Source organism: Cetorhinus maximus, chromosome 5, assembly GCF_964194155.1.
Source record: "Cetorhinus maximus chromosome 5, sCetMax3.hap1.1, whole genome shotgun sequence".
Taxonomy (NCBI): Eukaryota; Metazoa; Chordata; class Chondrichthyes; order Lamniformes; family Cetorhinidae; genus Cetorhinus; species Cetorhinus maximus.
In genome coordinates this window covers 150,400,341-150,422,379 of record NC_135883.1, presented here as the reverse complement: position 1 = coordinate 150,422,379, position 22,039 = coordinate 150,400,341, and the positions used below count along the sequence as shown (strand labels likewise).

At 43.1% G+C, this 22,039-nt stretch overlaps 1 protein-coding gene across 1 annotated transcript in view; it reads left to right on the top strand.

The window, feature by feature from the left end:
• spdya (speedy/RINGO cell cycle regulator family member A) overlaps positions 1-22,039 on the top strand; it is a 64,483-nt gene that overhangs the window by 41,472 nt on the left and 972 nt on the right. Inside the window, exons 6-7 of the mRNA XM_078542690.1 lie at positions 7,243-7,414; positions 18,267-18,552. Coding sequence (XP_078398816.1) covers positions 7,243-7,414; positions 18,267-18,552 — 458 coding nt within the window. The remainder of the gene's footprint in view (positions 1-7,242; positions 7,415-18,266; positions 18,553-22,039) is intronic.

The window sequence follows — 22,039 nt, the reverse complement described above, 5'->3', positions numbered from 1 at the left end:
CTGGGGGCAGCCACAACACATTCAATTCAATAAATGCATTACATTAGAAAGACTGTAATTTTTGAACTCGTAACAGCAATAGTGACCATGAGTCAATTGTCGTAAGAACCCTTCCTTTAGAGAAGGAAATCTGACAATCATGCCAGGTCTGGCCTACATGTGACTCCTTCTTCTTACCATTTCTTTGCAGATGAAGATTTCTAGGAAGATTGTATTTTTCTTCTCATCAGTTGCAGACCTGTTGGTACCTAGTCAAGCCTATCTGTGACTGGCAGATTGTCCCACAGCAGATGCAGATGAAGCTGTGGTTGCTGCTGGGCAATTGGATCTATCCTTCGCCTCCTTTTCTCTTTCATGCTGACTCTTCTCTCAGTCTCAAAGGCGGCTGTAGCACTCCTGGTGTGGCATCGCCATTTGACTCCAGACCCACATAATTTGGTTGACTCTGAAATGCCCTTTGAAATGGCCTAGCAAGCTCAGCTGTATCAAACTGATGGGAAGTCTAAAAGGATTGAAAACGGATGGAACGCCCAGCATCAATCTAGGTACCAGAAACTACAACACACCCAGCCCTATCAACCCTGCAAAATCATCCTGACTAACTGAGTGGCTGGCGGGAGGGATAAGTGGCATGTTTCCTGCTGGATGGCAGGGTGGGTTCTTGTGCCTGATTGTACGCTTGAAATCTCATTAATTATGCATTGTCTGATGCTCTCCAAATCACATGGCATGGCGGGCACAAATTCATCCGCCCCCTCCATCAGCTTATGGGATCGAAGGTCCTGGCGCCATATTTAAACACCACCTGAACACTCATATTCACTCTATGCAGCCCAGCTGTGTGGCCTAGATTTCCTGAGATGGCCCCCAAGAGAAAGAAGCCATGCACCTCGAGGTTCAGCCACAACTCCCTGGTGGCTCCACTCATAGCCGTCCACAAACAACATGATGAGGGATGGAATCAGGAGGTCCACCAACCTCATCTCTGGTCTGGAAGGAAGTCACAGTGGAAGTCAGTGCCATTGGGAACCAAAAAATAAATGCCCTGCGGTGCAAGAAGAGGATGAATGATCAAACCTGCTCTGCCAGGGTAAGTCAACCTTCAGCTTATTCTAAACTCACACTCTCATAATGGCATTAGGCACTCAAAGGGTTACACTCCTCAGGGATCTCACACACTAATACTGGAGGAGACATCTCACGCCACCATCTCATCTATCATCCTGTGCAAACAGCATCTTCAGACCTAACTGGGGAGGGCCCAACACACATAGCAGGCATGCATGCTTCCAAACCTCTGCTCCATCCTTTCTTATCACATTCCATCCATTTGTCTTCAAGTAGGCCAAGCTGGCCCACAACAGGAGGGAGAGATCCCAGACGGGAGGAGGGTCGATGAACATACAGGAGTTCACTATCTTTGAGGAGGAGGTAGCCAAGTTGGCAGGGAGGACAGGGATCGCTCCCTGGCGAAGCTGAGATTGGTCTCCCTCATCAACCCAGCACAGATGAGCCCTCCATGAGTTGATCTCATCCTGACATTCACAGTGAGTGACATGCAATGTTGCACTCTGCCTGCTCATGAACTAAACCTCTCTTCTGTCTCTTACAGGCACCAGCAGGACCAGACAGAGGTCCAGCCAGACCATCAGTCCCAGCCTCCAGTCCACCTCAGAGGAGGATCCATTCGCCAAGAACCATCACTGGGTTCACCTGCATCCTCCACCAGCACAGAGGCATACTTGGTGGGTGCTAGATCTAGATTAGGCTCGTGGTCACTATTTGGAGAACACCTCACTCACCCGTCTCCACATCAGTGGGAGGCAGTGACAGCCCAGGTCTCTGGCACTCATAGACTGTTGGTGAACAGGCACTTGCTCAGTCAGAGTCAGATGATGAGCCACTGGAAACAGCGGTGCAACACATACGGCGGCAGAACATCAGGCAGAGTTACGAGAGACAGTCAACAGACTGGAGCAAAGGTGAGATTGAGAGTGACTGCCTTTGACATTTGACCGAGTGTGCCATCAAGGATCCCTAGGAAAACTGGAGTCAATGGGAATCGGGGGAAAACTCTCCGCTGGTTGGAAAATCATACCTAGCACAAGTGAAGATGGTTGTGGTTGTTGGAGGTCAATCATCTCAGTTCGAGGACATCACTGCAGGAGTTCCTCAGGTTAGTGTCCTAGGCCCAACCATCTTAAGCTGCTTCATCAATGACCTTCTTCTCATCGTAAGTTCAGAAGTGGGGATGTTCGCTGATGATTGCACAATGTTCAGCACCATTCATGACTCCTCAGATAATGAAGCAGTCATATGTCCAAATGCAGCAAGACTTGGACAATATCCAGGCTTGGGTTGACAAGTGGCAAGTAACATTCGTGCCACAGAAATGCCAGGCATTCTCCAACAAGAGAGAATCTAACCATCGCCTCTTGACATTCAATGGCATTATCGTCGCTTAGGGTTATTATTGACCAGAAACTGAATTGGACTAGCCATATAAATACTGTGGCTATAAGAGCAGGTCAGAGGCTAGGAATCCTGGGGTGAGCAACTCATCTGACTCCCCAAAGGCTGTTCACCATCTACAAGGCACAGTCAGGAGTATAATGGAATACTCCCCACTTGCCTGGATGAATGCAGCTCCAATAACACTCAAGAAGCTTGACACCATCCAGGACAAAGCAGCCGGCTTGATTGGCACCCCTTCCACAAACATTCACTTCCTCCATCACTGATGCACAGTGGCAGTAGTGTGTAACATCTACAAAATGCACTGTAGGACCTCACCAAAGCTCCTTAGGCACCTTCCAAACCCACTACCACTACCATCTAGGATAAGGGCAGCAGATACATGGGAACGCCACCACCTGGAAGTTCCCCGTCAAGCCACTCACCATCCTGACTTGGAAATATATCGCCGTTCATTCACTATCACTGGTCAAAATCCTGGACCTCCTTCCTTAACAGCACTGTGGGTGTACCTACGCCACATGCACTGCAGCAGTTCAAGAAGGCAGCTCACCACCACCTTCTCAAGGGCAATTAGAGAATAGCAATAAATGCTGGCCTAGCCAGTGATCCCATAAATTAATAAAGAAGAGCACCCTTAAAATGCACCTATACTATTCAATTACTCAATTTGATAGCAAGTTCTAAATTCTAGCCACTCTTGAGTAAAGTAGGTTAAATTAAGGAAAGAATTTTCCTGGGTCTCCTCATGCCAAGCACTATTGCTGATCATGAGCTCTGTAAAAAAGGCTCTGAAGCTGGTAAGTAGGGCATTCCTTGGGTAACACCACCTGATAGGTCATAAATAAATTCAACAACTGCCAAAGTTAACTGAGATTAAAAGAAGAGCACTAAATAGAAACCTGGGAAAACAGAAAATATTGCAAGTACACAGCTAAGGAGTGAGACGGGTTAATGTTTGAGTGGATACCTTTATCAGAATTGTTCTGGTTCTCGGATAAACACTCTTCTGCCAATTAATGATAATGTGAAATTAAATTTGGCCATGAAAATGTCAACAGCATTATTTTATCCTGTGCTCTAGTGATGGAGAATAAGTATAATATGAGGCAAAAATGGAAAAAAAACTTAAATGAAAGAAGAGCCCCTTTACAGTACTGACCAAGCAAAGAGCAAAGTGAAAGTCAGGAGTACAGATATAGGGCAGGATTTTCCCCTTGGCGATTTGGGGGCGGGGCCCGCTCGCCAAGGGGAAAATGATGTGGGATGACGTCGGGAGGAATCCCCAATGTCATCCTGGTCCCTTTAAATTTTTAGGAAGGCGGGCGGACAGCGAAATCAGCTGTCCGCCCACCGACTTGTCAATGGCCAATTGAGGCCATTGACAGGCTAGTTCAGATAATTAAAGACCTGCCCGTCCAAGCTTAAGGCTGGCGGGCAGGCCAGGAGCCCCAGCGGGCTCCAGATTATTCATGAAACTTCATCCACTGGCGGGATGAAGTTTCATGTCCGTTTTTTAAAAATGTAATAAATTTGAAGTGTTTATTATTAATGTCCCATCTTGCGTTGTTGTCACATGAAGGGGACATGTTAATAACTTTAATATTTTTCTATTTTTCGACTTTACTTACCTATCACAAATCTCCCTGAGACAGGACTTTGCCTCAGGGAACAGTGCACTCTTTCGTGCGCATACGCGAAAGAGCGCACTTTGACAGATGGGGAGTCCCTCCCCACCCCCAGCCCCCGCACAGGAAGCGCATAGCGCTTCCTGTCAGGCAGGCCGCTGGGAGGGCCTTAATTGGCCTGGCCACTCAAAACGGCAGCAGGCCCCATTTCGGTGGTGGGGGTCGGCTGTCCGCCCGCCACCGAGCCAGTGGGGCCTGCACGCCACCCGAGGGCAAAATTCTGCCCACATTTATGATTTTCAGAAAGAGGCAGCTAATGATTTTTAAAATGCAGGAGGGATGTAAAGAGCGTTAAGTTATGTAAAGGTCATCTTGGCATGTGAAAAGGCATTGGAAAGATAAAGGTCAGGATTTTGTTCCTGCGATGGGGATCCTCTCCCCAACTGGTTGTAGACCCGGTGGGAACCCCATGTCTCTTCCATGATGAAGGCCCGATGCAAAACTTGGCCAGCATCAGGCCTTCCGCTGGATTTAGGGCCCTGGGGACGGAAATCCCACCACCGCACACCCCTCCCCCACCCGAGAGCTGCCAGCCAATCAGAGGTCAGCAGTGCCACCGGGATCCCAGGCCCAGCCCAAGGATCATCACTGGATCCCAGGTCGCAGGCAAGTGGGATCAGATATAAGCAAAGTACTGCGGATGCTGGAAATCTAAAACAAAAACAAAAATACCTGGAAAAACTCAGCAGGTCTGACAGCATCTGCGGAGAGGAATACAGTTAATGTTTCGAGTCCGAATGATTCTTCATCAGAACTAAGGAAAAATAGAAAAGAGGTAACAAGGCAAAAGAGAGGCGGAAATCCTGTCGGAGAGAAGAGCAATACTTCTTCAAGGTAGACATTCCTTGAAGAGAGGTGGCAGTCAAGTTAAACACTAAGATAAAAGCAAAATACTGCGGATACTGGAAATCTAAAAGGAGAGGAATACAGTATTGCTCTTCTCTCCGACAGGATTTCCGCCTGTCTCTTTTGCCTTGTTACTTCTTTTCTATTTTTCCTTAGTTCTGATGAAGAGTCATTCAGACTCGAAACGTTAACTGTATTCCTCTCCGCAGATGCTGTCAGACCTGCTGAGTTTTTCCAGGTATTTTTGTTTTTGTTTGTGATCAGATATGGGTTGTGGGGAGCATGTCACCAGATGGGGGGAAGGGGGTCAAGGAGGCAAGGGCAGGAGGATGGTTTTCAGCACCCCACTCCTTTCCCATTATCTGGCCCCTTAATTGGGCACTCGAGCCGCAGACATACCAACAAGGTGACCTTCAGGAGGCACACTAGAGCCCCGTGAGTCCCTTTAAATCCCCGAGTCATTACTAAATTCTGGTGAGTTGAGGGATAATTGGTGTCAAGTGGCTCTTGATGAGCCTAATTTACATCCTGCTGCTGGAGCCCTTCTGACATTGGGCTCTTCCCGTCCCCAACTTAATTGGGGACAGTTTTCCAAAAGCCGGGAATCCGATGGGGGTACTCCCTCCTGATTCTCCCCTCCACCATCATGTCTGCTCTGGAGCGCTCAAATAAATTTTGCCCAAAGGGTGAGCTTAATAGCTCCAAAATGAAAAGGAAGGCGGAGTGAGAATAGAAGAATTCATCAGCAAAGTTGGAGAAATGTAAAGCCTTCAGCACTAATTTATAGGTTTCAGCTTGTACCTGTGTAATTGAGGTCATAGTGCAGGAAAAGTGACATAACAAAAACAGTAAAATTATCATTGTCTTTTAAGACAAATTTCAGTTAGGTATTTTTACTGTTACGAACACAGAATTTATTATCCAGTGTCTCTAGTGAGGACACTAATGGGGTTTTCTAAGCAAAACCTAACCTTAATCAAGGATAGTTGGGATCATTTCAGTTTTGCTTTATATTTGATACATAGCGTGTGATAAAATTATAATAACTTTCATAATTCTTTTTGGTTTATTATGAAGTAGGTTTATTGGTGTGATTATAGTTGGGTCAGTCTATGATTTAATTACATTTGGAGTCAAGTAGACTGCAAGCTTGGATGAAAGTATAATAACTTTCATAATATTTTTCTGGTTTATTATGAAGTAGGTTTATGGGTGTGATTATAGTTAGGTCTGTCTGTGTGATCTAATTACATTTGGAGTAAAGTAGACTGCAAGCTTGGAACCATCAAAAGAAACTAGGTGTGAAGGGAATTTGCATTTTTAGATAAGTGAAGGGATTGTTGGATTTCAAAGGGATCGTGTCTGTTTACAACTAGCCAGATAAGCAAGGCTAAAGAATTTTTCCCAAAGGCTACTGACAATATTGGCAACGTGAAAGTTTTTATATTATGCGGAAGGACAGTTTCAAAGACATATGGAACAATAGAATTTACATATTAAAAAGCGAGAAACATATATAAAGAAGAATGAAAGGCTATGTGAGTGAAGGCCATGTAAGATCTAACAGGAGTTGTGAAACAGCCTTCAAGAAGCCTCTAGCCATTTGTACATAAGTCTGCTATGTAAAATAACTGAAGGTGGGGAAGCCATTTGGAATCCCACTGTTAAGTGGGTATTGTGTTAACTTGCTAGTTTCGTTTAAAATCTATTTTGGACTATTGCCTTAAAGGAGGTGTAACTGGGAGTCAGGTTAATTAGGAATTTTAAGAGTTGTTATAGTAGTAAGTAATTGTATGTATGTATGAACTTGAAATCTTTTATTTTGATATATCTTGATATTTGATATATTTTATTTTAATTTAATTTCTTAAAAATCTCTAAAGGTCTTGTTGGACTCTACTTCCGAATTCAGTGCACGCATCTTCTCATAATAAATACAAATTACAAAACCATTGTGATAGCGCGACCAAGTTTCCCTTGTGGATTTGGTCTGCCTGGCACACATCATCTGCCACGTCATAACAAACAACTCTGCTTTACATCAAACATATCATGCTGTGGAATTAATTTTAGTGGTGGAGTAATTAACACATTCTGCCTTCTTCTATGATTCCAGTGACAGAGAAAGGGTGTGATATAAGGCAAATACTTAACTGGAAGGAAGGGGAAGAAGCAATGAAATGTACATACACTGAAACGCATATTTGAAAATGTTTCTGCCCTTGTTTGTTAGATACTTAGCTAATACCATGGAAGAGGATGAAGAGGAATACAAGTATGAAATTTTTCCATGGGCTCTTGGAAAGAAATGGAAGAAATTATTTCCAGATTTCTTAAAGCAAAGAGATCAGCTTTGGGCAAAAATCAGTTATAGGGCAGCTGTGAGCAAACGCTGTTGTGAGGAGGTAAGAATTACCACATAATATTAATCACTTCAGTGTAAGCATTGGCCTTTTGCATAGCCACACATATAATCTAACCTGAGTTAATATGCTTGCTCAGAAAATGCCCTATATCTCAGTTGAAAACCTAAGAACAGTAGGGCATTCAGTCTTGTCAAGCTTGTTTGACCATTCAGTTAGATCATGGATGATCTGCATCTCAACTCTACTTAACCACCTTGGTTCGGTATTCATTAATACCCTTCTTAATAAAAATCTTATCATCATCATTTTTGAATTTTTCATTTGATCTAGCCTTAATTATTTTTTGTGGGAGAGACCTTCAGATTTCCCCCAAGCTTGGTGTGAAGGTGCTTCCTGGCATCAGCTCTGAAGAGTCCAGCTCTCAAGGTTGTCCACTTGTTTTGGACTCGCCTAATAGAGGGAATATTTCTCTCTATCTACGGTATCAAATCATTTCATCATCTTAATACCCCAGTTAGATCATCTTACAATATTCTCGACTCAACGGAATGCAAACCTAATCTATCCAGTTTGTCCTCATAATCTAACCATTTTAACCATGGTATCATTCTGGTGACCTATGCTGTATTTGCGCTCCCTCCAGGGCCAATTCTTCCTTGCTGAGGTGCAATGTCCAGAACTAAACACAATACTGCAGATGTGGTCTAATTAGAGTTTTAAATAGGGTGGTGACCTGCTTGAAGACCTCAGACAGTGTTGGAATGCCAAGGTTGTCAAGAGATACCTACCTGTGATAAACCTCTGTTCAGTAGTGCCTCTTACTCTCCCACAAAAGTATAGCTGAAGTTAGAAATTTGATATCAAGAGCTGTGGACAGAAATTTAGTTCCTGGAAGAGCATGTTGAACATCCCAACATGCAATGTTATAGCAAGAGCAATTAAAATAAAGAATACCACACAATCTGGTGTGTTACCATACTTTAGTTAACCGAGGAAGGGGAAATATTTTGTTGAGTTGCCTTTTAAGAAAGAAGAGAATTGTTTTTCTTATAGAAGTTACTAAAGTCAGGTGTCTTCAATGAAATAGAAAACTAGATACATTTACCTGGGACTTGTGTGTTCCAAGTAATGAGAGTACCACTTCCAATACTTTTGTTATTTTGATGTTTTTGAATTCAGATTGGCGTTTTTAAAAGTATAATATATCACCCACTGTGCATGCATTCTTATTTATTCGCATTTAAGTAGTTCCTCCAAATACTGCAGCTTGCATTCTATACCACTACTCTGACCCAGATATAAAAAAGCGGCTGTCAAACAAGAGAAAAAAAATGAATATTGACTTCACATGGACTGTCAAGTCAGTAAATGTATCTTCACATCCTTACAAATTAACCGCCAGTCTTACACACTACTCCATTCACCACTCCTCCTCCATTCACCTCCCAATAATCTGTTATCAACCACAGCTCATATCTCTCATTCATAGCTTTGCGTCACGCTAAAGCTTTGTACTACTGGAAAGCATACACCCACATCTCGCAACTTGCACAAATCGACAGCTATTCAACCATGATCAGCACATCACCCACTGCACCACACTCCATGACACACTTTCCTCTCTCTTGCAGGACATAGTGGTGAACAACCGCAGTCAGCAACACCTGACTGGTAGGGGACAGACACGGATGCATGTTCTCACCCCAGGGAGAAGGCTGTGCTTGCCATCGTTGGAACAGCCATGACTGGGGTTATGGTTAGTAGCAGTGATTAAACCATGGAAGATGATGGTATGCTCAAACCTCCTTCTCACATCGCATTCCCCTTTATCCCACAATCTCTTTTGATTTACAAGATGCAAATGGTCTCAGCATGCACATCTTTGTTTTCCTCCCCTTCTCTCAGCACTACCCTATACTAGCTCCTTTCAGCAACTCAGGGAGTGCAACCTGTCGAGTCTCTAAACTTCTTGTGATACTGCTGTATTGACTTCGACAACTGTCTGCTCCCATTACCTTGCAGTGTCTGCCATGATGGCCTCCTAGTTCCCTGCAGATAAAGGACTTCCCTCTTCCTCTACACCTCCTGCACCAGGGCCCCCAGTGTTGCTTGAGAGAACTTAAGAGCACACTCTCTGTCCTGTTGCTCCATTACTGTTCTTCTTGCCTGGACACAATTTCCAACCACTCCCAGCATCTGTTACAGCCACAATGCACCTCACCTTTAAGGCTGGCTTTGTGGTGCTAGCCTCCCATGAACTTGGGCTCCCTGCTGAGGTGTGCAGCCACTCAACAACACATTTTGCATCAGTTTAATGCTATAATTATGCTAATGAGCATGAAACACAAGGTCTGCTTGCTGCCTGCATCGGAAGGAAGGGGTACAGGTAAATGACGCATCACAATCCTCGTGTCCATTTTCAGGAACTATCCAATTTTGTGCTCTAGTTCTTTTTCTTTTTACCTTCAAAAGTTTCTTCAAAACACTTCTCTTTGACTGTGCCTTTCCTGTACCACACCCTAACTCTGCATTTTAATCTTTCCCTCTTGTTTGTCTTCCACTTTTTTCTCACCCTTAAGGTAATGATGGTTGACACATTTATCTGGGCCAGAGAAGTGATATAGAAATGCAATCTGCTGTATTTGGATATACTACTTGAATGAGAATAAACCATTAGTGAGCAATACCTTTAGTGGATCTTACACTTCTCAACCACCAGCTCAGCTACTGACACTGCACCTACTATAGAGGGTAGCTCAGAGGTGAAATCAGCATGTGAGACACTAGGGATGAGTGGAATGCAGCCAACACAGAGGGAAAGGGTAGCACAGGTGCCAGCTTGCTGGAGGACAAGGTCGTACATGAGTTCTGATGCAGAGGAATCAGATGAGGACTTTGATGGGGTGGCGTACAGAAAAAAACTTAGGAGTATGCAAAATGAAATAGGTGTATTAGCAGGCCTACCAGAAAGCCTGCAGTTACTGTCAGGGAGCATGGAGGAGCCCGGCAAAAACTTTGCTCTGAGCTTTGTGCAGAGCTTGGAGACCCTCCTTTCCTGAGTGGAAATGATGGCCAACTCCATTACACTTGTGGATTCAACCATGATGCAGCATCTGACAGCAGATTTTTCAACTTCCATTGCAACTTAGGAAGCCACTCAGTGTCTGGGTGCTACAGTGGAAGCTCTGACTGAAGTCATGCAAACTCAGCTTGTGGCCATCCAAGCTCAGACTGCTGCCATCTTGGCTGTGGACAGCACTGTTCATAGGGGCTTATGCAGCAGTCCAGCAATCTGTCCTCTGACAGACCGCTAGGGAAGTTCTTTCCTAAGGGAATTGGAAGTGACTCTTTGAAGATCAACCTGCTGTCCTCTGTCAGTACCTGTCCTCCCAACACATCCACTCCACCAGTACCCTTGTTGTTGCTTTACCGTTATCCAGCCTAGATTGCCACTACAGGTGCTGAGATGGTGCAGTCTGTAGCTTGGTTTTCTAGGGCCAGAACAGTTCAAGGACATCCTTCAATGTCAGCTATTGTCTCCTCCACTGAAAGTCAATAGTCTTCCACCAGCCATGCTGCAACCACTTGGATAGCACTGCATAGGAGCACGAGGACAGTCAAAGACACATGTAAGACAGGCACTAAGAGAATTCACAAGGATAATTAGTTGACTTTTGTATGAAATATTAGATGGTTTGATAAAGTTGGATTGGAATCTTTGTTTTGTGTTTGTTTTATTTCAGCATTATAGCCAATAGCATGCTGTGGTGGTCAGTAACAAGAGCTAAGGTAAGGTGTGGGACAGTTGGTGAATTGTGAATTGATGGGTAACACAGTCAACTGAGCCAATCGTGGGCAGCCCGGTCAGAATGGGGATGTGTTGGTTGCCTCTTCCCTTTCTCTTCCTCCTCCTCTGCTGCTCAGTGTATATCTTCTTAAAATGTTGCAAAAAGAACAGCAGCAAGTCTGAGGATTAGGAGTGTTTTAGAAACCCGCAGAGGGCCACCAAAAAGATGGCAGGACAGGTTGAGCGAGCAGTTATTAAAGCATAAGTATCCTAGGCTTTATTAATAGGGGCATAGAGTACAAGAGCAAGGAGGTTATGTTGAACTTGTATAAGACACTAGTTAGACCTCAGCTGGAGTATTGTGTACAGTTCTGGGTGCCGCATTTTAAGAAGGATGTGAAGGCACTGGAGAGAGTGCAAAAGAGATTTATGAGAATGGTTCCAGGGATGAGAAACCTTCAGTTAAGAAGATAGATTGGAGAAGTTGGGACTCTTTTCCTTGGAGAAATGAAGGGTAAGAGGAGATTTGATAGCAGTATTCAAAATAATAAAGGGCCTGGACAGCGCTGAAGGAGGCCATTTGGCCCATTATGTCGGCACAGGCTCTACAAATGAGCATTTCATCTATTGTCATTCTCCTGTCTTCTCCCCATAACCCTGCAGATTGTTTCTTTTCAAATAATTATCTAATTTCCTCTTGAATGCCTCAATTTAACCTGTCTCAGAGTAGACAGGGAGAAACTTCCCAGTCATGAAAGGATCGAGAAAGAGAGGGCACAAATTTAACACAATTGGCAACAGAAGCAAAAGTGATATGAGAAAAAAAGCTTTTTCAAACAGTGAGTGGTTAAGGTCTGGAATGCACTGCCTGAGAGTGTGGTGGAGGCAGGTTAAATCGAGGCATTCAGGAGGGAATTAGATGATTATTTGAAAAGGGACAATCTGCAGGGTTATGGGGAGAAGACAGGAGAATGACAATAGATGAAGTGCTCATTTGTAGAGCCATTGCTGACATAATGGGCCGAATGGCCTCCTTCAGCGCTGTAACAATTCTGTGATTCTGTGATTAAAAAGGGAAAAAATAGAGAGTAAACTAGCCAGAAATATAAAAACAGATTGTAAGAGCTTTTATAAGTAAATGCAAAGGAAAAGAGTAGTTAAAGTAAATGTTGGTCCCTTAGAAGCAGGGACAGGAGAAATTATCATGGGGAATGAAGAAATGGTAGAGGCATTGAACAAATATTTTGTGTCTATCTTCACAGTAGAAGACACCAGTTTCGTACCAGAAATTAACCTAGGAGCTAAGGAGGGCTAAGAAATTAAGGAAATTAATATCAGCAGAGAAAAAGTGTTGGAGAAACTTAAGGGACTAAAATTTGACAAATCCCTGGTACCTGATGGCCCATACCCTAGCGATCTAAAAGAGATACATGCAGAGATAGTGAATGTGTTGGCTATGATTTTCCAAAATTCCTTAGATTCAGGAATGGGCCCATTAAATTGGAAATTGGAAAATATTCAAGGAGGGACAGAGAAACCAGTGAACTATAGGCCAGTTAGCCTAACATCAGTTGTTGGGAAAAAGCTGGAATCTACTATTAAAGCAGAATTAACAATGCACTTAGAAAAGCATAGTATGATTAGAACAAGTCAACATGCTTTTACTAAAGGGAAATCCTGTTTGACAAAGTTATTATAGTTTTTTGAGAATGTACTAGTAGGGGAGGTAAAGGGGAACCAGTAGATGTAGTATACCTGGATTTCCAAAAGGCATTTAATAAGGTGCCACACAAAAGGTTAATTGACATGATAAAGGCTCATGGAGTTGAGGGCAATATTTTTACATGGATAGAGGATTGTTTAATGGATAGAATGCAGAGAGCGGGCATAAAAGGGCCTTTGCAAAATTGGCAGGCAGTGACTAGTGGAGCGCCGCAAGGAGCAGTGCTGGGGTCTCAGATATTTACAAACTATATCAATGACATAGATGAAGAGACAGAGAGTGATGTGTCAAAGTTTGCTGATGATACCAAGCTAGGTGGGAAAGTAAGCTGTGGGGAGGACACAGAGAGGATGCAAAGAGATATAGACAGGTTAAGTGAATGAGCAAGAACCTGGCAGATGGAGTATAATGTAGGGAAGTGTGAAGTTACTCACTCTGGTCATAAGATTAGAAACGCAGAATATTTTTTGAAAGGTGTGAAACTTGTAAGTGTTGATGTTCAAAAAGACTTGGGTGTGCTTGTACAAGGAATACTCAGGTTAGCACTCAGGTGCAGCAAGCAATTAGGAAGGCAAATGGCATGCTGGCCTTTATTGCAAGGGGAATGGAGTACCAGAATAAAGAAATCTTACAACAAGTATACAGGGTTTTGATGAGACCACATCTGGAATACTATGTGCGGTTTTGGTCTCCACATTTAAGCAATGCTATACTTGCATTGGAGGCAGTACAGTGAAGATTCACTAAATTGGTCCCTGGGATGAGGGGGCGGTGTTATGCTGAGAGGCTAAGTAAATTGGACTTATATTCTCTGGAATTTAGAAGAATGAGAGGCGATCTCATTGAAACCTACAAAATTCTGAAGGGGCTTGATAGGGTAGACACTAAGAGATTGTTTCCACTGATCAGGGTGTCTAAAACACAGGCACAGTCTCAGGATAAGCGGCCGATCATTTAGGACTGAGATGAGGAGAAATCACTTCACTCAAAGGGTTGTGAATCTTTGGAATTCTCTACCCCAAGAGGTTGTGGATGCTCCATCATTGAATACATATAAGGCTGGGATAGACAGATTTTTGGTGTCTCAGGGAATTAAGGGATATGGGGAGCAGGCGGAAAAATGGAGTTGAAGCCCAAGATCAACCATGATCATACTGAATGGCAGATCAGGCTCAACGAGTCATATGGTCTACCCCTGCTCCTATTTCTTGTGTTCTTGTATCTGGTGGTAAAGGCTATAACCTCACGATGAAGAGGTTGTGCAGGACGTAGCAGACCACCATGAATCGTGACACGTGGTATGGAGAGTATTGCAGGCCCCTCCAGAGTTCTCCAGGCAGAAGCATTGCGTAAGCACCCCAGTGCTCTGCTTCATCAGATTTTGTGTGGCAGCATGGTCCTCGCTATGTGCATGCTCTTCATTTGGATCTGCATTGCACACTGGAGTCATGTACCAGGTGGTCAGTGGTTAGCTCTTGTTGCCCAATAGCCACCCTCTGATTTCTTGTGGTGGCTGAAATGCTGACGTTACAGCAGATTGCTGCAGAATGAAGGCATTGTGACTGCTGCTAGGACTTCTTTAAATTTTTCCATTGGATGTGAGTGTCGCCTAATTCTGGTACTGAGCTGCCTTCTTGAACTGCTGCAGTCCATGTTGTGTAGGTACAGACACAGTGCTGTTAGGTAGGGAACTCCAGGAATTTTGTTCCAGCGACAGGTTAGTTGCTGATTGATTTTTGCTGGCTGCTTTACATGAAGTAAAGTCAAAATATCTCAGGGTCTGTGTGGCACCCCAGTTCACTGTTTGCTCTGTGTCTAGAAAGAGGGTTTCTTTGGCATGCATATATCGTCTTCCTCATTTTGTGAAAGTCTGATAATAACTAAAAAGGGCTTGTAATGGGGTAATCATCAGCAGCATTCGGGTGACATGGAGCCTAATACCTACTATTCCACAGCTGGCAAGAATCCTCTTTAATGAGGAATTTTTCATTTATACATAAGCTTCCTCTAAGCTTTTCCCATATTTTTCAGCCAACCTATTGAGGAATTACGAGGATTTAAAAGTTCAGTTTAAAAAAGTTAGTTTCAATGAAGAAGTAGTGCTGGAAAAATCAATAGGGCTAAGTGATAACTATCTCCTGGATCTGATGACCTGCATCTTAGAGTTTCAAAAGAGGTAGCAACAGAGATAGTGGATCCATTGATTTTGATCTTCTAGAATTCCTTAGATTCTAGAGCAATGCCCAAGGATTGGAAGGGAGCAACAGAACCTTGTTATGATACAAAGGAGAAAGAGAAGGAAGTTAAGGATAGTATCAAATTGAAAGAGAAAACATACAATGTGGCAAAGATTAGTGGTAAGCCAGAGGATTGGGAAAGTTTTAAAAAAACCAACAAAAGATGACCAAAAAAATAAAGAGAGAGAAAATAAACTTTGAGAGTAAACTAGCAAGTAATATAAAAATGGTCAGTAAGAGCTTCTTTAAATATATAAAAAGGAAGAGAGAGGCCAAAGTGAACATGGACCCCTTAGAGAACGAGGCTGGGAAAATTAATAATGGGGAACCAGAAAATGGCAGAGGAGTTGAATAAATACTTTGCATCAGTCTTCACAGTAGAAGACACTAATAACATTCCAAAAATACTAAATAATCAAGGGGAAAAAGGTGGGGAGGAAATAAATATAATAATTACCACTAGAGAAAATGTACTAGGGAAACTAATGGGGCTAAAGGCCGATAAGTCCCCTGGACCTGATGGGTTGCATCCTAGGATATTAAAGGAAGTAGCTACAGAGATAGTGAATGCACTGGCAGTAATCTTCCAAGAATCCTTAGATTCTGGAAAAGTCCAAGAAGATTGAGAAACTGCCAATGTAACTTCCTTATTCAAATAGGGAGGGAGACAAAAAACAGGTAACTATATGCCAGTTAGCTTAACATCCATTATTGGAAAATGTTAGAGCCTATTATAAAGGATGTAATAACAGAGCATTTAGAAATGCATAATATAATCAAGCAGAGTCAGCATGGCTTCATGAAGGGGAAATCATGCCTGACAAATTTATTAGAATTCTTTGAGGAGGTAACAAGATAAAGGGGAACCAGTAGATGTAATATATTTGGATTTCCAAAAGGTGTTTGATAAGGTACCACACATAGGCTACTTAATAAGGTAAGCGCCCATGGTGTTGGGGGTAGTATATTAGCATGGATAGAGGATGGGCTAACTAATAAAAGACAGAGAATTGGGATAAAGGGGACATTTTCAGGATGGCAACCTGTAACTAGTAGAGTGCCACAGGGATCAGCGCTGGGGCCCCAATTATTTACAATATATATTGATGACTTAGATGAGGGAAGTGAATGTACTATTGCTATATTTACAGATGACACAAAAATAGTTGGGAAGACAAGTGGTGAGGATGACACAAAAGAGTCTACAGAGGGATATAGTGGGCAAAAACTTGGCACGTGGAATATAATGTGGGATAATATGAGGTTATGCGTTTTGACAGGAAGAATAGAGGAGCTGAATATTATTTAAATGGAGGAAGACTGCAGAAAACAACAGCACAGAGGGATTTGGGAGTCCTCGTGCTTGAATCCCAAAAAGCTAGCATACAAGTTCAACAGGCAATAGGGAAGGCAAATAGAATGTTGGCCTTTATTTCAACGGGAATACGGTATAAAAATAGGGAAGTCTTGCTAAAACTGTATAAGGCACTAGTTAGACCAGACCTAGAATACTGTGAACAGTTTTGGTCCCCTTATCTAAGGAAAGATATACTGGCATTGGAGACAGTCCAGAGAAGGTTCCCTAGGTTGATCCCAGGTATGGAGGGATTTTCTTATGAGGAGAGGTAGAGTAGGTTGAGCCTGTATTCGTGGAGTTTAGAAGAATGAGAGGTGACCTTCTTGAAACATATAAGATTCTTAGGGGACTTGACAGGGTAGATGCTGAGAGGTTGTTTCCCCCTGTGGGAGAGTCTAAGACCAGAGGGCATAATCTCAGAGTAAGGGGCTGCCCATTTAAGACATGAGGAGGAATTTCTTCTCTTAGAGGGTAGTGAATCTGTGAATTCTTTACCACAGAGGGCTGTTGAGGCTGGGTCGTTAAGTATATTCAGAGCTTAGATAGACAGATTTTTAATCAGTAAGGGAATCAAGGATTATGGGGAAAAGGCAGGAAAGTGGAATTGAGGATTATCAGATCAGCCATGGTCTTATTAAATGGCGGAGCAGACTCGATGGGCCGATTGGCCTACTTCTGCTCCTACCTCTTATGGTCTTATGGGAACTATAGGCCAGTTAGCCTAATGTAAGGAATACTATCATGACTACCAAAAAGGTGTTTCCTCAATGTCGTCTGTGAGCTAAGAATTTGTATGTGTGCGTATGTAGCTCTCTCTTAAATTTGAGTGATTGAATTGATAAATAACCAGCAGCAAAGCTTCAGTCTTAAACAAGACAAGGGTTAATTTAAGCCAAAAGAGGAACTAACCAATCATTAATGACTTAGGTGAGGGAGCTGAGTGTAACGTATCCGAGTTTGCTGACAATTCAAAGTTAGGTGGGAAAGTAAGCGGTGAGGAAGATGCAAAGAGGCTGCAGAGGGATATAGATAGGTTGGGTGAGTGGGCAAGACCATAGCAGATGTAATAAAATGTGGCACAATGTGAAGTTACCCACTTGGGTATGAAAAAAAACAATAGTTTTGAATGGTGTGAGACTGGGAAATGTTTGCATTCAGAGACCTGCTGTCATGAATCAAATAGAATGAATATGCATGTACAGTAAGCAATTAGGAAGGCTAATGGTACATTAGATTTTGTTACAAAGAGAATGAAATATAAGAATAAAGAAGTGTTATTAAAATTATACAGGGCATTGCTGAGGCCACACCTAGAGTACAATGCGCAGTTTTGGTCTCTTACCTCAACAAGATCCAAATGGCCTACACAACTCTTATTTCTTATGTTGCGTTCCAGCTGGGTTGCTAATGAAGTGCAGTTGTGGTCTAGTTGCTGCCTTCTTTAATTGAAGGAACTTTGGATCTACTTAGAATAAGGCAATATGCACAGATGATAAAGAGAGGTGTGCAAGAAGTTCTTAAAATGACAGTGTCCCTAGGTGATTTAGGGATTATGGTATTTATATGTTATGATTTCATAAGGAGAAAGAGGAAGAGTAATCTGCTATTACCAACAGTCTTATTCACCCTTTCACCTCACTTGGTACCTCAATTAGGAACAAATCTGTATCATTTTATTGCACAACAAAGTAGGGGGAGAAATTTTAGATCTCCATGGTGTAGCTCACTGATTTCTGAAGTACAATCATGTCTGTAAAGCTGCATGCAAACCAATTTTCTTTTGATAGGTTATGGCAATTGCTCCATCCCATTACATCTGGCAACGGGGAAGGCCTCTGCATCACAGCGGTGCCATCAGAAGATACACACGAAATGAAGTCAAAATACCTCGGGGTCCATGTGTCACACCAGTTCATTGTTCGCTCTGTGGCCAAAAGGAAGGTTTCCTCAGCATGCGTGTATCATCTTCCTCATCTTGTGAAAGTCTGATAATAACCAAGAAAGACTTGTATCGGGGTAATCCTGAACAGAATTCAGGTGACATGGAACATCATACCTACTATTCCACAGCTGGTAAGAATCCTCTGTCATGGGAACTTTTTCATGTACTCTTCAAAATGAGACCAGGAGCCTATAGCATTTCCGCCAGTGCTAACTGTACATCAACAACAACTACTTGCATTTATGTAGTGCATCTAATGTAGTAAAATGTCCCAAGGTGTTTTACAGGAGCGTTATCAATCAAAACTCGACATCAAGCCACATAGGGAGATATTAGGACAGGTTGCTCATAGTGATAGGTTTAGAAGAGGAGAGAGAGGCAATGAGGGTTAGGGAGGGAATTCCAGTGCTTAGGATCTTGGCATCTGAAGGCACAGCTGTCAGTGGTGGAGCAATTAAAGTCCAGATCTGCAGAAGGGTCATATTCGACTTGAAATGTTAATTCTGTTTCTCTCTCCACGGATGCTACCAGACCTGCTGAGCATTTCCAGCACTTTCTGTTTTTATCAGTAACTAAAATCGAGGATGTTCAAGAGGCCAGAATTGAAGGAGCAGAGATACCTAGGGAGGGTTGTAGGGCTGAAAGAGGTTACAGAGATAGGAGTGATGCCATGTAGGGATTTCATAAAAAGGACAAGAATTTTAAAATTGAGGCGTTGCCAAACTGGGTGCCAATTAAGCTTAGAGAGCACAGGGACAATGGGTGAACGGGACTTGGTGTAAATTAAGATACAGCAGAGTTTTGGATGAGCTCAAATTTATGGAGAGTGCAAGATGGGAAGCCTGCCAGGAGAGCATTGGAATGGTCAAATCCAGAGGCAACAGAGGCATGGTTGAGAGTTTTATCTGCAGAAGAGCTGAGGTAAAAATCAGTATCATGTCAAAAGTGTTTCTTCAACTGAACGCTGGAAGCACGGCTTCAATCCTTTGGCTCTGCACCAAGTGGAAAAGAAAACCCGACAGACAACATAGTTGATTATCAACAAATGTATACATCTAAGTGAACCACCAACAAGCACACCTATATGCAAGAAACAATTATGCGTGCATCACCAAGCTATGAACTGACATTATAATGTAATTAGAGTAGTCCAAAAGCAGACAGCACTTGCTAAACATCAGAGGTGGCCATCAGCATGTTTTTGGCTGTGTGTTATGGAATTTATTGTCTTTTTTTGGAACTTGGCTTCTCAAAGATGAGATTAAATTTCAAAACGGATATATGAATTCATTCCTTTGCACATACTATTAGTTAAAGATTCGATACAGGTCTAACAGGCACAGAGGCTACATGCAAATCTGTAGCTGGAACACAAATGCATTGTATTGCACAAATGTATTGCGTGCAGTTCTGGAATCCGCATTATAGGAAGGATGTGATTGCACTAGAGAGAGTGCAGAGGAGATTAACCAGGATGTTCCCTGGGGTAGAAAGTTTTAGTTATGAGGAGAGATTGGATAGACTGGGGTTCAGTAACTTACCTCCACAGTTTCTTTAAAAAATTAAGGTTAGGATCAATCAAGCCAGGTTTCACTCTGGGATCTGACTTGTCCAGTATTAACATCTGCTGGGATTGTAACAGTATTTATTGACTCTCCCTATTCCTTCTACCAAAATGCATCACCTCATACTTCGCTATGTTAAAGTCTTTCTGCCACTTGGCTGCTCATTCCTTTAGCCTTTGTGACCTGTTGCAGTTTTTTCATCTGATGAAAAGTCATCAACCTGAAACCTTAACTTTGTTTCTTGCCACAGATGCTGCCTGAACTGCTGAGTTTTTCCAGCATTTTTTGTTCTTATTATATCTTTACTCTGCTCGTTGATAGTTTGTGACCCCATAATTACCTAACAGAATTCACTTGCATAAATGAAACGTTAGCTTTGCATAAAGGACAGGACTAAGTTCATATAAATGTTAATGATGTAGATGGGAGCCTAACTTTGACCACTGGTTCAGCCAATTATATCCTGGGCAGTGTCAAGCTTCTTGAGTGTTGTGGGAGCTGCACTCATCCAGACGAGTGGGAAAGCATTCCATCTCACTCTTGACTTGTGCCCTGTAGATGGTGGACAGGCTTTGGGGAGTGAGGAGGTGAGTTACTCGTTGCAGAATTCCTAGACTCTGACCTGCCCTTGTAGCCACTGTATTTATGTGGCTAGCTCTGTTCAACTTCTGGTCAATGGTAACGCCCAGGATGCTGATGGTGGGGGATTCAGTGACGGTAACGCCATTGAACATCAAGGAGCGATGGTTGGATTCTCTCTTGTTGGAGATGGTCATTGCCTGACATTTGTGCGGCGCGAATGTTACTTGCCGCTTGTCAGCCCAAGCCTGGATATTGTACAGGTCTTGCTGCATTTGGGCATGGACTGCTTCAGTATCTGAGGAGTCGCAAATGGTGCTGAACATTGTGCAATCATCAGCGAACATTGTCACTTCTGTCCTTACGATGGAAGGAAGGTCATTGATGAAGCAACTGAAATGGTTGGGCCGAGGACACTACCCTGAGGAACTCCCACACTGATGTCCTGGAGCTGAGATGACTGACCTTCAACAACCACAACCATCTTCCTTTGTGCTAGCTATGACTCCAACCAGCAGAGAGTTTTCCCCCTGATTCCCATTGACTTTAGTTTTGCTGGGGCTCCTTGGTGCCACACTCGGTCATATGCGGCCTTGATGTCAAGGGCAGTCACTGTCACCGCACCTCGGGAGTTCTGCTCTTTTGTCCATACTTGAACCAAGGCTGTAATGTGGTCAGGAGCTGGGTGACCCTGGTGGAACCCAAACTGGAAGTTAGTGAGCAATTATTTTTATTGCCCTTGAGAAGGTTGTGGTGAGCTGCCTTCTTGAACCGCTGCAGTCCATCTGGTGTAGGTACACCCACAGTGCGTTAGGGAGGGAGTTCCAAGGTTTTGACCCAGCCACAGTGAAGGATTTCCAAGTCAGGATGGTGAGTGACTTGGAGAGGAACTTCCAGGTGGTGGTGTTCCCATGTGCCTGCTGCCCTTGTCCTTCTGGATGGTAGTGGTCATGGGTTTGGAAGGTGCTGTCTAAGTAGCCTTGGTGAGTTCCTGCAGTGCATCTTGTAGATTGAAGAAGCTAGGATAGTTTTCTTTAGAGGAAAGGTAGTTGAGGGGAGATCTGATAGATGTGTACAAGATTATGACAGGTTTAGATAAGGTGGACAAAGAAAAGTTCCTTTTTCTTGTTCCCTTTAGCTGTTGGTACAAGGACTACGGGACACAGATTTTAAGGTTTTGGGAAAGCGATACAGAGGGGATTCAAGGAAGCACTTTTTTTTGCACAGCAAAAGATAATGTTCTGGAACTCTACCTACGAGGATGGTTGAAGCGGAGATGATCAATGATTTCAAAAGGAAATTGGATAGGCACTTGATGGAAATAAACTTGCAGGATTACAGAGATAGAGTGAGGGAATGGGACTGGATTGCTCTACAAAGAGCCAACATGGATCTGATGAGCCGAATGGCCTCCTTCTACGTTGTTATGACTCAATAATACTATTTTGGTGATGATCTCGACTTAACCCTAGCC